This window comes from Micropterus dolomieu, linkage group LG11 (genome assembly GCF_021292245.1).
Source record: "Micropterus dolomieu isolate WLL.071019.BEF.003 ecotype Adirondacks linkage group LG11, ASM2129224v1, whole genome shotgun sequence".
NCBI classification, from domain to species: Eukaryota; Metazoa; Chordata; class Actinopteri; order Centrarchiformes; family Centrarchidae; genus Micropterus; species Micropterus dolomieu.
In genome coordinates, this window is record NC_060160.1 from 1293178 (window position 1) to 1305329 (window position 12152).

The window sequence follows — 12152 nt, forward strand, 5'->3', positions numbered from 1 at the left end:
AAACTACCCCCTCCCAACCTGTTTCCGGAAACAGAATATATTGCTGGGCTATACAGGGATAGAAAAACTAAGACAATCGTAGTTTTGTGGTGGTGAAAGAGCCCAAAAAATGAAGTATTAAATCATAAGACAAATAGTTTGATGTTTATTTGTGAAGTTTAATTAGCAGTGATATTCCAAAATTAGTTTGACTGAAATCTGTGATGATTAGTTTGTAGTACATACTATGTATGTAGGATTCGGGAAACATGCCTTTTATGCTGTGACATTCTCCACATCTTCCTCCCATGGTCCTGTATTCGCGTATTTGTCTATAAAAGACGGACAGGTTATGTTTTGGTTATGTGTTTGCATTTAACCGTCACTACAAATCCTCCACGGAGCACCTCCATCACAACTGTCCTCTTTGTGACCTGACTGCCGGTATGGAAGAACCGAAGTCAAAATAAAACGCTGATACGCTTGTTCAGTCTGAGGCCACATTTTCCACAAAACAGCTCAGGTGCGGATTGAATATGTCGTATTCAATGTGATTTCTTTCTGATCTCTTTTGTCATCGAAACGGACAACGACGGGAAACATTGAGATTGAATCTACTTTAACCTGCAGTCTGAATGTAGCCTGACATGAAACTGGAGCCTGTGGATTAGCCCTCAAGAAATCAGAAATGCATAATCCCAGTTTATTGCATAATAAGGAATGTCTCCACAGGCCGCACAAGAACTATGTGAAAAGGGTAAATATGCATGTGGGGTGTGAGTCAGACACACGGGAAAGAGAAGGGTTAAAGTGGTGAGTAGTGTTTCATTTGGAATGCCTGTTTCAACAGTTCACTCTTGAGATAGAGATAAGTGTGTGTGTGTGTGTGTGTGTGTGTGTGTTTCCATGTTAGTATGTGCAGAGGTGGAGAGTGGGCTTCCAGCCTGTCAGTGAGCTGTCGGGTGATCAAACAGTGTGTCCTCTGAAGGTGTGAGACGAGAGGAGGTGCAGACTGAGGTCAAATTGGTTTTTCTACTTTCTTGACCCTGCAGGAGCTAAGAGCGCTGCAACGCTCAAAAGCCCTTTTGCTTTTTCACACTGAGAGCAACTCCGGCGTGACGTGCAACACACGCAGCGTTAGCGTATTTCCACTGCACGGTACAGCTTGACTCGACTCGCTGTTCTGCTTCGTTTTCCACTGCACACTGTAGGCCTGCCCCTTCTGAGCGGATTGTCACAGTGATGCTATTCCGGCAGTCGGGAAACGACACAAAGCTGAGAGAAGCTGTCCAGTCCGGCCCTGATTTGAGCTACCCGTTTTATAAAGACACGTATAACATACATAACGTACATTCCACAGTGCAATTTTTGAATTTACATGGTGAATGTAAACAGCAGCAACCAGATGATAATATGAAAGTTTCATCTTCACAATGAACAGTCTGACTTTTGGGAAACAGAGTTCATCTTGACTGCATTTGAGCACAAAGCATCATCGATGTAAACACTGTCCACTTCCTGTCATCTCGCCGGACTCTTGCGCTCACAGCTCGGAACGTGGACCACCTGCCGAGTGCTTGATCCGGGGTGTTGATGGGGCAGGTCTCTGTAACGATGTGGGCACAAGTATATAAGCCAGTGTAGCGCGCCGATTAAAGCAAAGCATGAGCAGAAATGAATATGGTCATTTTCTGTTAAAAACAATGTTCAACCACCATATCTGTATTTTAGTCTTCTTGTCCCCGTGTTATCTGCACTCATGTGCTGCGGGACGAATTGTCAGGCTGCTGTTGAACACATCAGTCAAAGCTCATTGTTTGTTTTCCTGGTTTGATTTGATTGATCTGGCTACATAGCTTGTGAGTAATGCTTTGCAGCAGCCAACATTCAACTTCTCAGAGGTTTGTACTAGCACATTAAACGCACCACAAACAGAGACGCAGAGCAGACAGCTCGGCTTCCAGACGCTGATCCACATCTGAGTATGACACGCTCGTCTCAGGCTAACTTACCTGACACAACCTGAGGCCTCCTGATGTGGGAACTCCACCTGCCTGCTTCTTCAAACAGCTTGCAGTCACTGAACCAGACCTTCACCCCGCCCTGTGATGAGCAACAGTGATCTGTCAGAGGGATAGCTGCTGCTGTGGGAAATTAGCATCACATGTTTAAATCCCTGCTGGGAACTTGAGCGTGAATCAGCAACTCTCTCCACTCCCTGAACAACAGCATCATCAGCTTCACATGCCCTCGATCACTGGCACAGAGTGTGTGAATGTGTGCAATCCTCTTTTTGTTTTCTACAGAAACTACCCCCCTCCCAGGCCGTTTCTGTAAACAAGAATGCATTTTCACTGAAGTTGCTGGGCTATACAGGGATTGAAAAACTAAGACAATCATCCGCTCTGAGAAAATGATCCTGCCGTATTGTAGCTGGAAGACCACACAGACAGGCATGCCGCGACAGGACTGTCTAAAGTTTACTCTTTTGTCAGATAAGAGCTCTGCTCAGTTCTGTTTGCATTCTTCAGGACGGGACTTGTAAACGTTTCTATGGCAGCTCTCTCAGTCCTCAGCCTGGATGTGTGCGGTTGCACTCTACACTGTGCACAGACGCTGTGAGTGAAGGTGAAAGCGATTGTGTTTTTGGCCAAATCCCTTCCTGTAAACGCAGTCTTTGATTTTCAACAACACCTTTGAAAAACAGTAGCTCCAGAAAGGGAAATCAGGGGTTTCCCAAAGACAGGAAAGCAAAGCTGTAAGACCTTTTAAATCAGATTAAAAAAGAAAACCGAGTCTTAGAAAGTTACTGGTATGAGTGAGTCATCAGCAGAGTGTCACTTTCAGAAATTGAACTGTATGTTTTTGACGCTCGTCCCGGCACGGTCTGTAATACTGGCAGATACATTTAAGGAAGTGAAAGAGGTTTATTACATTATGTTTATTACATTATATTTTTCTATGGCAGGTCTTACGCACATCGACCGTCAGGGGTTTCCACATTTTTTTGTCTGTTTTGCAACACATAAGTGCATTTGACTGAAAACTGTAGAACTGATATTCCTTCAGTGAAAAGTTGAATAAATGTTGGTGGTAGTCTGTGTTTTCAGGACAAATGATTTAAGGTTTATTTGGTTATGCAGAAAGAATAGTTCAAGTGGGAAAGCTCGACATCTGCACCTATGAAATCAACAACACTTAATTCCGTTTTGTCAACAAATCTGAAATTTTTTAATAATGGAAGCAGAATTAGTGCATTCTGCCTTTTCAACTCAAATGTCTTTATGGAAACAAACATAAATTACAGTTAAAATATAATTGAACAACATGAAATATAGAACCCAACTTAAAACTAAACATTATTTTGTGCGTGTGATGATTCAATTTATTATTTTATGAATGCAGTGTTTTCCATTAATTTGTCCTGTCATAGTTTCAAAATGTACCGAAAACATTTTTATCATCTCATGATAACATTACAGACCTCTAACACTTTGGCATCTGACTGGAGACAGTTTACATACAACATTATTTATCTAACCGGGTCGGACTGGATGAATTTAGCGCGAGGAGGAAACACATGTGACAACGTCCTGTTTTCAAAATAAGGCGTCTATACAAGATAAGTTAGAAGATAAATAAGATTAATTGGATTATATTCACAGAAAGTATAAAACATATTACATGTGTCCATTAAAAGTAAAAAAAACACAACAGGAAATGTTTATTATTCTATTTTCTATTGGTTGATTTAGGGTTGCTGGAAAAACGTTAAATACATTTGTTAACTTTTGTTGCTGTTTCATCACCATTTAAAGCTCTACAATGACTTTATGATTAAATATTTTACTAGAGCACAACATTGTTTACAAGAGTGCAAAGTTCTTCATAGATAGCCTCTTAATTTTGCACCAAATTAATGCATTTAACTTTAAAATGTACAATACTTTCTTCTGGGGGGGCATGCCCCCGGTCCCCCTGAGAGGGTCTGAGGCCCACCCACCATAGTCTCTTAAAATCCTGTGGGAAACACTGTAATGTAGATCATTTATACCAAACATGCAAACAGTGCCCACGTAATAACTCACCAACCATCAGAGGTGGAAATGTTTGAGTCAAAAATCGATTCTCCATTCAAAACCGGTTGATGATTCAATAAGCAGAAAAAGGCACTTTTCCCACTAGTGCCCTCAGTCCACTGAACGAAACATAGACACAGTCTTCTGCCTTACAACAGATAAACAAATGACCTGTAACACTAATACTAGTTTAACCCATTGTTATCCACAGCTCTGTACTGTTGCAGATCTTTTGAATTAAAACAAACTAGGGACGTAGTTTATTCACGTCATCAGAGTTGAATGGAAGTTTAGTGAAGTGCTGCGGTGTGTGCGTGCTGGTCCAGCTTCTCAGTTAGTGCTGGATTTGGTGGTGCTCGTCTGGTGGGGTACAAAGTATGCACCAAATACTTCCTCTTCTTCTTGCAAAGCTAATTATTAACTTATTGAATCCAAAATGTGAAAATCACTTGCCTTTTTTGAAGATGAACTGCAAAATAGCTCCAGTGTGCACCCGCTGTGCACCGTCCGGGTGCTGCAACTTTTGGAATCTCTGAATCGATTCAGAATGATTCTGCATGTGAATCATTTATTTTCTCACCCCTGCACGCCACGCGAACAACACATCAACAGACAGCTGTAATACTATGCCTCATTGACCTGTAGTATTTATGCAAGTGCAAGTGACATTGGAGCATTAGGAATCATTGACTCCTTAATTGTTATCTTGGGTAAGTTGTTTTTAAAAAACTAATAACTGGTTCTAATTTTGCGTTTGAGTTTTGGTGACATGATGACCCTTTTATTTGCATATGGATTTCAGATTGTGTCTTGAATTCAGGGATTACCCAGTCGACTGTGACCTCTCACCCCGAGTTACGAAACGATGATGATTGGTGCTATATGCACGTTAAGTCATCAGATGCCAAAATTGAGCAATAAAAAGTGAACTGGAGTGGAAAATCACTTACTCCTTTTGTGCAGGTAGGCACACGCTGCGGTGTCCTCACCTTCAAGGGCTGACTCAGGACTTCAGTCAGTATATTTCATGTCCACTCAGAACGTCATCAGAGGCACAATTGCTTTAATCACCAGGTGTGATTAAATTGCAGGAATGTGTAGTAGTGGGATGGATGCAGAGACAGACCTGAGCTTGTAAAGCAGTGCACGGATACACACACTGGAGAACAAAACTGAAACCAACATGTATCAGATCTAAATGAGAGCTCTGTATTAACACGTGCATAGTCTGAATCCACATTTTTTAAAATAATGAATAAACTTTAATAATATATAAAAAATAAAAACAACAACATGTCAGAATTTCATATCCTTGGAGAAAAGTCTTGTGGATCGCAGCTGAGGTATTATTTAACGTGGTGTGGTGCTCGTAAACAGCAGCATCATACCTGCACTGCAGGACATATCAGATCAGAGTGTGTAGACTTCAGCAGGTCTCTTGTTTAGTCTTTGTTCCGCATTAGAGGCCCCAGCGATGTGAGATGGGACTTTATCTCTTGCTGAATTTCTTAATCCTTCAAACATTCAGCTGCTGCACATGAAAACAGATTATTTTTTTAAAAGTTGTACTCGTTCATCTCTAGACCAAAAGTCAGTACATGTACATTTCGTAGGGCTACACATGCTGAACTTTACACAGAGGGACAGTTTGTTCCAACTGTGCCAATGTACGTTGGGAGTGTATCTTGATTTTAAGTGAGACTGAAACTAAACATGTACCATTTCAATAAAGCCGCCGAGACAGGCTTGATTGGTAAACACAAGAACGCAGCATGGCTCAGAGGATGGTTATGGATTTGAGGATTTGTCCACCACTTTAGTCCAGACTGAAATATAACAACCACTGGATTGATTACCATAAAATATCGTTAGCCAGTTAAAACCACACATGCTTTGCATTAATGTTAGCTTTGACTTTGGATGTTAACGGACTTCCATTCTAAGCTAACGTTAGCTAGTGCCGCACACTGTTGGCGCTTTATCGAAGCAGAAAGCCGATTAATACATGTAAACCGCTTCACATTTTTACTTTTCATCTTGTGCCATCATCAGGTAAAATTTTCATTTTGCCCAAACTTTGGTTTATAACCAAATATCTGCAGAACTAATGACACTCCAATCAGCCTCGGGTATACTTTGTGTTTAGTGATTTGTAAAAAAAAAAAAAAATGCTCATGCTAACACGCTAAACTAACTTGGTGTACCTGCTAAACTTTAGCATAACAATGTGTCTTGTTTAAGCTATATTCACATTGTTCAAACAATAACGATAATTATCGCTATATTATTTTCCTCAATAACAAAATAAAAAATGTTCAAAAAATGTTTGATTTAATTAATTTGAATCAATCAGTCAGTTTGGTTATTATTTAACACTCAGCTGCTGTTTTTAGCCACGCTAGCAGTGTGGCTCTACGGATGGTTATTTCACTTTTGTTGGTCGGTCCAACACTTTGATTAGTGTGCAGTGCAGTCTCTCGACAACAATGAAGCTTCTCAGCTGAAAAAACGCTGCACCTCCAAAGTGCAGCCTAGCGCTCCCAGCTAGGCGTTTGCAGAAGAGCAGCTGGCGTTTTCAGCTGGACGCAGGCCCTAATGCTAATGTTAGCATTTAGCTAGACTGTAACACTGACATTTTAAAAGGTTACACAGCTTGCTAACTGTATGCAGATTAGTGCACTAATTTTCTTATATTAGCATTCGAGTAGCTGCTAGTGGGGCAATATATGTTTAAAATCACAGAGTAAAAAATGCCAGTCCCATGTGTGGACAGGTGCAAGTTTCAAAAACACTAATAAATGATTTTACTTTACTTTTATTTTAGGTGGCAAGTAGCCACCTTTCTGTCACCTACAACTTTCATTTGGCTGATTACGCAACACAGGTATTCTCAGTGTCCTACTGTGTAATTAAGGAAATACTTAAGGAACAAACAAATGAAGAGAAAGGAAAAAAAGAGACATAAGTGTTGTCTGATAAGCTCATCTCATGTTGAATATAAAATGTTAGACCGCAAAGTTATTGCAGCTGTCAGTTGAGTAAATGGTGAAATATGTTCATCTTAAATGCTGTACAGGCATAATATAAGTTCTCACTATTTACAGACATAAAATAAATGTCTCAAAATTAAACTTAAGTACAGTACTCATAGTTAGACCTGCCTTCATACAAAGCAAATGCAGGTTGGTCTAACTGTTAATTGTGAAGTGATTCTGCAGCTAATTAGCTTCATTATTTCCCCAGTTTATCTGTCTGAGCTGTGTTTCCCATACTTCCTTATTGCTGCTGATAAGAGCCATCGTAAAGAGATGAACACAAGACGTTTGTGTCTGTGTGCAGGCATGTGAATGAGTCATATGTACACAAGTATTTGCAAATGACAAAATGTGTGTATATGTGTGTCTGCACCTGCTTCCCTGGGAGGAAACATCTGCTGCAGGGTGTCAGAGGCCACCTGTCTGACTCCGTCCTGCAGGAACACAGCAGCCGCTGGCTGACCAGCCTGCAGAACTGATCCACTGTATGCACAAGCTGAAGCTTCAGCGGGAGGATCTGTAGAGATACAGCTGTCTTATTAGACCTCCCCACAGCTCACCATCTGAGACAGTGTCGGTTTGCCCTTTTTAGAATATTGAAGCAACAGGAAATCTTCTCTGCATGCTGGAGGTAACAGATCGACAGGACTTTTATGCATGCTGGAAGGCTTGAAGTTGAACAATAAGCTCGATTTCAGCCACGTTAGCAGCGTGGCGACGTGAACAGAGATACTGATCTGTCGTTCCAGACTGAAATATCACAACATCCATTTGATGCCTGTAACTTTCTGAAACACGATTTACATATGACAGAATTACAGTCATTGGAATTGGAAGCCGGATACATATTAATGGTCAGCTCCTTAAAACCCCACCTCTTCCGCTGTCCTCCATGAAGGAATAAGATGAAACATTTTCAGAGATTTTCAAAGAGTTGAATGTTTGATAGTAAAAGCAGGATTTTGGTGCACTATTCCTTTAGGCCTCTCAGGCGTCAAAGTTTAACGCTTTACTTGCCTGTTCACTATACCCTGGTCAACACTTCACTGATTGGAATTGAATGCTGCCCTTGTACGTACGTATTAACATAATTGCTTAGGAGACTCTGCAGGAAAAAAATGACGCAATGGTCATATTGTTATAAAATGTAGGAGCATATTGCCCCAAAGAAAGGCTCCAGGCGTACAGATCACTATTGTTCTGAGCCACTTTGTGTCTTCCAGTGAAGTTTCTAAATGTCTGCCTACTCCAGGACAGCTGGGATAATTTGGATTTCCCAGTGTCTTTTGCTTGTCGACATTTTCTATGTTCATAATAACAGACACTTCTTTTTATCGTATTGCTTCTTGTTAGAGATGTATCACATCCCCTGTTTAGCTTATAGTAGCTGACAGTGTTCTGTCTGTCTGTCTTTCTATCTTTGATGTATCTCATTCATTTGTCTTTCAGATTCTGACAGACAGCGAAGGGTTATCGCCAGTGGCTGTTATAATATTTATATTATATTAACATGTAATTAGAGTCTTGTATTCTGCTGATTTTGTGGCTCTTCATGCAGCTTATCATAAGAAAATTGATGAACACTGAGACATCCATTTTCCATTTAGGTGTTCCAGATCGAGGCTCTTGTGCATCCTGACTTACTTACATACCTGACTGAGACACCTAAATGGAACTAAGCCAATTATCAATGTTATTAGTCTACCTAGACTGCCTCCACTCTAAGCTATCAAAGTGTGAGAAAAGTCTGTAAGTTTGCTCTTTTAAACTTTAAGGGTTTCTGTACTATGTTGTAAGCTGAGCTTTAGATTAAAATATCCACCACGTGACATTATATTCAGAGGTGAAAGAAGTAGAATAGCTACAGTGGTAATACACTACATTACAAGTAAATGAATTTAGTTTTTCATTCCAGTAAAAATAAAAGGTTCTAGTGACGAACGTTGTGCAGGTGTGCTGTTTGGTCAAAATTATAGATAACTAAATGAATGAATTTAAAACACAAAGTAAAGACGATATACAGGCTATAGGCAAGTAGAATAAACATTTAAGCCTCCTAAAAATAGAGACACGCAAACAAAGTTCCAGAACCTCAAACTGTGTTAAAGTACAGCATTTGATTAAAAGTAGAGGATCTCCACCTCTGATCACAGTCCTCTCTCCACTTCACTGGATGTGGAAGTTGCGGCGCGGTCAGTAGAGGGCGCTGACAGCCACGTTTCCTCTGCCTGCGGGTCGGTGAGGAGGAGCTCAGGTGTCCTCCATGAAACACAACGTGCACCAAACTCTGCATGCTCTTACTGATCAGTTATAGGTCAAGTTATAGCCTTAACCGTGTTTTTTTGTTTTCTTGTGTTAACATGAAACATCTGACTGACTATTCTGCATCAGAACCATATTTTGACTCGGATTTAATTGAAAAAAAACTTTTATTTAAATATAGAGTGAACTATTTTCAGTAAAATGCCATTTTACGGTGAGGGTATTGTAAAAAATTACAAATTTAAGCTCCTGTGGGGGCAAACTTCAATATTATATCCATCATCGATCCTCCCCTCACGCTTTCTCCCGCCTCTCTCTCTGATTGGCTCTGAGTAGACAAACGTTCCACCCATGCGGCCTGTGACTGGTCCACGCAGCTGTCCATCATCGGGGAGCGCCCGGCTATGGCTTTGGGCAACAGAGACGCACCGCTGCTTCCCTTCTCTGCCGTTTAGTGCGTCGAGCGGCGGAGGTAAGTGGAGTTCGCGCGTCTTGTTGTGCGTTCGTGGACCAAACAGCAGCAGCAGAAGCAGCGGTGCGCTTTTTCTCCTCCACAGCCGCCAGCATCCCGGGGAGCAGCCACGCCGTGCGTGCCGCGGGCACCAGCAGCAGGAGGAGGATATTATTATTATTATTCATTATTATTTTGACTGATTGAGACATACATATTTTTCATTTCCCTCATGGTAACCAACACTCAGCAGCCTGAGACATGTGGAATAATCTGGGGAAACTGCACCGCTTCTCACTAGTGTGTCTTCTCCTTACGCTGTGGGCTGAGGTGAGAACTTTAGCTTTCTGCTCTCCTAAGGGAGATGATATTTTTAATTACGGTTTCACTTATCAATCGACTGGGGTTAAATTCCTCCTTTAATCGAATTGCCTTCTCGACTGTTGAATCATGTGATCTCGCGGAATTTCTAAATTTGCGATAAATTAAGTTTGTAGTTTACAGGCACATTGTTAAAACCTCTTCTTCTGTGTCATGAGCTGTGTGTTTGTGCGACAATACAGTGGTCAGCTGCGTCTCAGCCGCATAAAGCTGAAAGTTATGACATCGTTTGGTGAAACTTTTGTATTTATCCATTAGGTTTCATCACTAAAGGATCGGTTCCAGTTTGCAGTGCGTTAATTGGTGCTTTGCGCTGATTCTTCAACGCTTGTTTACGCAGAATAGTTTTGTGAAATAGCTTCACATGTTTAGAGCGCAGCCTCACCTGCGCTGACAGTCTTACCCTGTGAACGGTCGCAGAAGTCAGAGCGCAAACACATATTCAAGGTTTTAGCTCTTTGATCGATTTGTTTGTCTAATTTCTGTCAGATGGTTCCACTTTAGAGAAAAATCGGACTCAAACTCAGACTGCGGGTCTTGTAAAGGTGGACCTTTTGTTCCGCTGCAGCCTGACACGCAGCCTGAGCTAAATTGGAATACTAAGTCGTGTTATCCAGCCCTGAAGTTCAACTGTGCCAAAATGTACAGTAGTGTGGGCTGCAGAGTGACGCGCACTGCAAAAAAGAGAACTTTCTCCTTAAATGTGCTCATGGTGTGAGGTCATTTCTCTTGTTTCCAACGGAAATGTAGAATTTGTAGGGACTTGATTAATCAACTGGCATTTTCTTGAACATGTTAGAGCCGTTTGGCACCTTAAAACACTTGTATAGCCTGCATAGAAATGCCTCTCCCTGACATAACAGGTCGCGTTTAGAAGAACATGAGATGTGAATGACCTTTTAAACATTGAGAAAATGGAAATTATTGCATTGTAACCACCTCCTACAGACCTTTTCAGCCTCTTTTACTGTCCTATGTCCTCCTCAGGTGTCTCAGTCCACCGGTTACTTCGAGCTGCAGTTGATTTCGGTAGAAAACCCCAAAGGTCAGCTCCTGAACGGGGACTGCTGCGACGCAGAGAAGAGCGCGGCAGAGGGCCACTGCGGCGCGGACGAGTGCGACACATACTTCAGAGTGTGTTTAAAGGAATACCAAACGGAGGTCACGACCAATGGACCATGCACCTACGGCTCGGAAACTACAAAGGTTATCGGTGGGAATACTTTTCTGTTCAAGGGCGGCCCGAAGACCGGACCGAACCGGAACAACGACGTGGGGAAGATTGTCATTCCCTTCCAGTTCGCCTGGCCGGTAAGTGGATCATAGTGTCACTTTGTGGTGGTGGAGATTTCTGTTAATAATCACGCACATTTCAAGGGTTACTGCTGGGAAAGGGTGGGTTCCTTAGTGTACCCTTCAAAATATCAACCTGGGTGCATCATCAGAACTCGGGACCAATTATGGATCTTTCATCATTTCATCACATGATGAAACATGTTTTCATGTTAATAATCTTATAATCCCATTCTGTTGTGTCTAAAAATGTAGAATTATCAGACAGAGTGTTTTGGAGGCAGCCTTAAATCGGTCAACCCAGCTCGTATAAAGTGTACTTAGGCACATTTTTGGCACCGTTTTCTGTAACATGTCTCTCTCATTACTGTCTGGAGTCTCTGCGTGCCGCTCATTCTTTCCTCCGCGTGTCCATTTGGCAATTTTTGGCGTCTCTGTTTCACCAGCCCTTATGCGAGTGACCTCACATTCCTCTCTTGGAGCTTTTAAATGAATGTTTGTGTGATTCTGATCATGGGAAAGGTCCTGAGCGCGCATGACGCATGACTTTTACGCACAGCGGCGGTGTGGTTGTGTCTCAGTTTGATGAGTTACCAAACAAGCTGCTGTTTGTGTGGCTTCATTTACAGAGTGCAGGGGGGGGGGGGGGGGGCCAGGGTTTGAAGGAGAAAA

At 41.8% G+C, this 12152-nt stretch overlaps 2 protein-coding genes across 4 annotated transcripts in view; both read left to right on the plus strand.

Moving 5' to 3' along the window:
* The window catches only part of esr2b (estrogen receptor 2b), a 289048-nt gene that overhangs the window by 132300 nt on the left and 144596 nt on the right, over positions 1 to 12152 (plus strand). The gene's annotated exons all lie outside the window — the stretch shown is intronic.
* LOC123978918 (protein jagged-2-like) overlaps positions 9838 to 12152 on the plus strand; it is a 59077-nt gene continuing 56762 nt past the window's right edge. For both annotated transcript variants that reach the window (XM_046062556.1, XM_046062557.1), the window contains exons 1-2: positions 9838 to 10136; positions 11175 to 11498. In XM_046062556.1, coding sequence (XP_045918512.1) covers positions 10068 to 10136; positions 11175 to 11498 — 393 coding nt within the window. In that variant the 5' untranslated portion in view covers positions 9838 to 10067. The remainder of the gene's footprint in view (positions 10137 to 11174; positions 11499 to 12152) is intronic.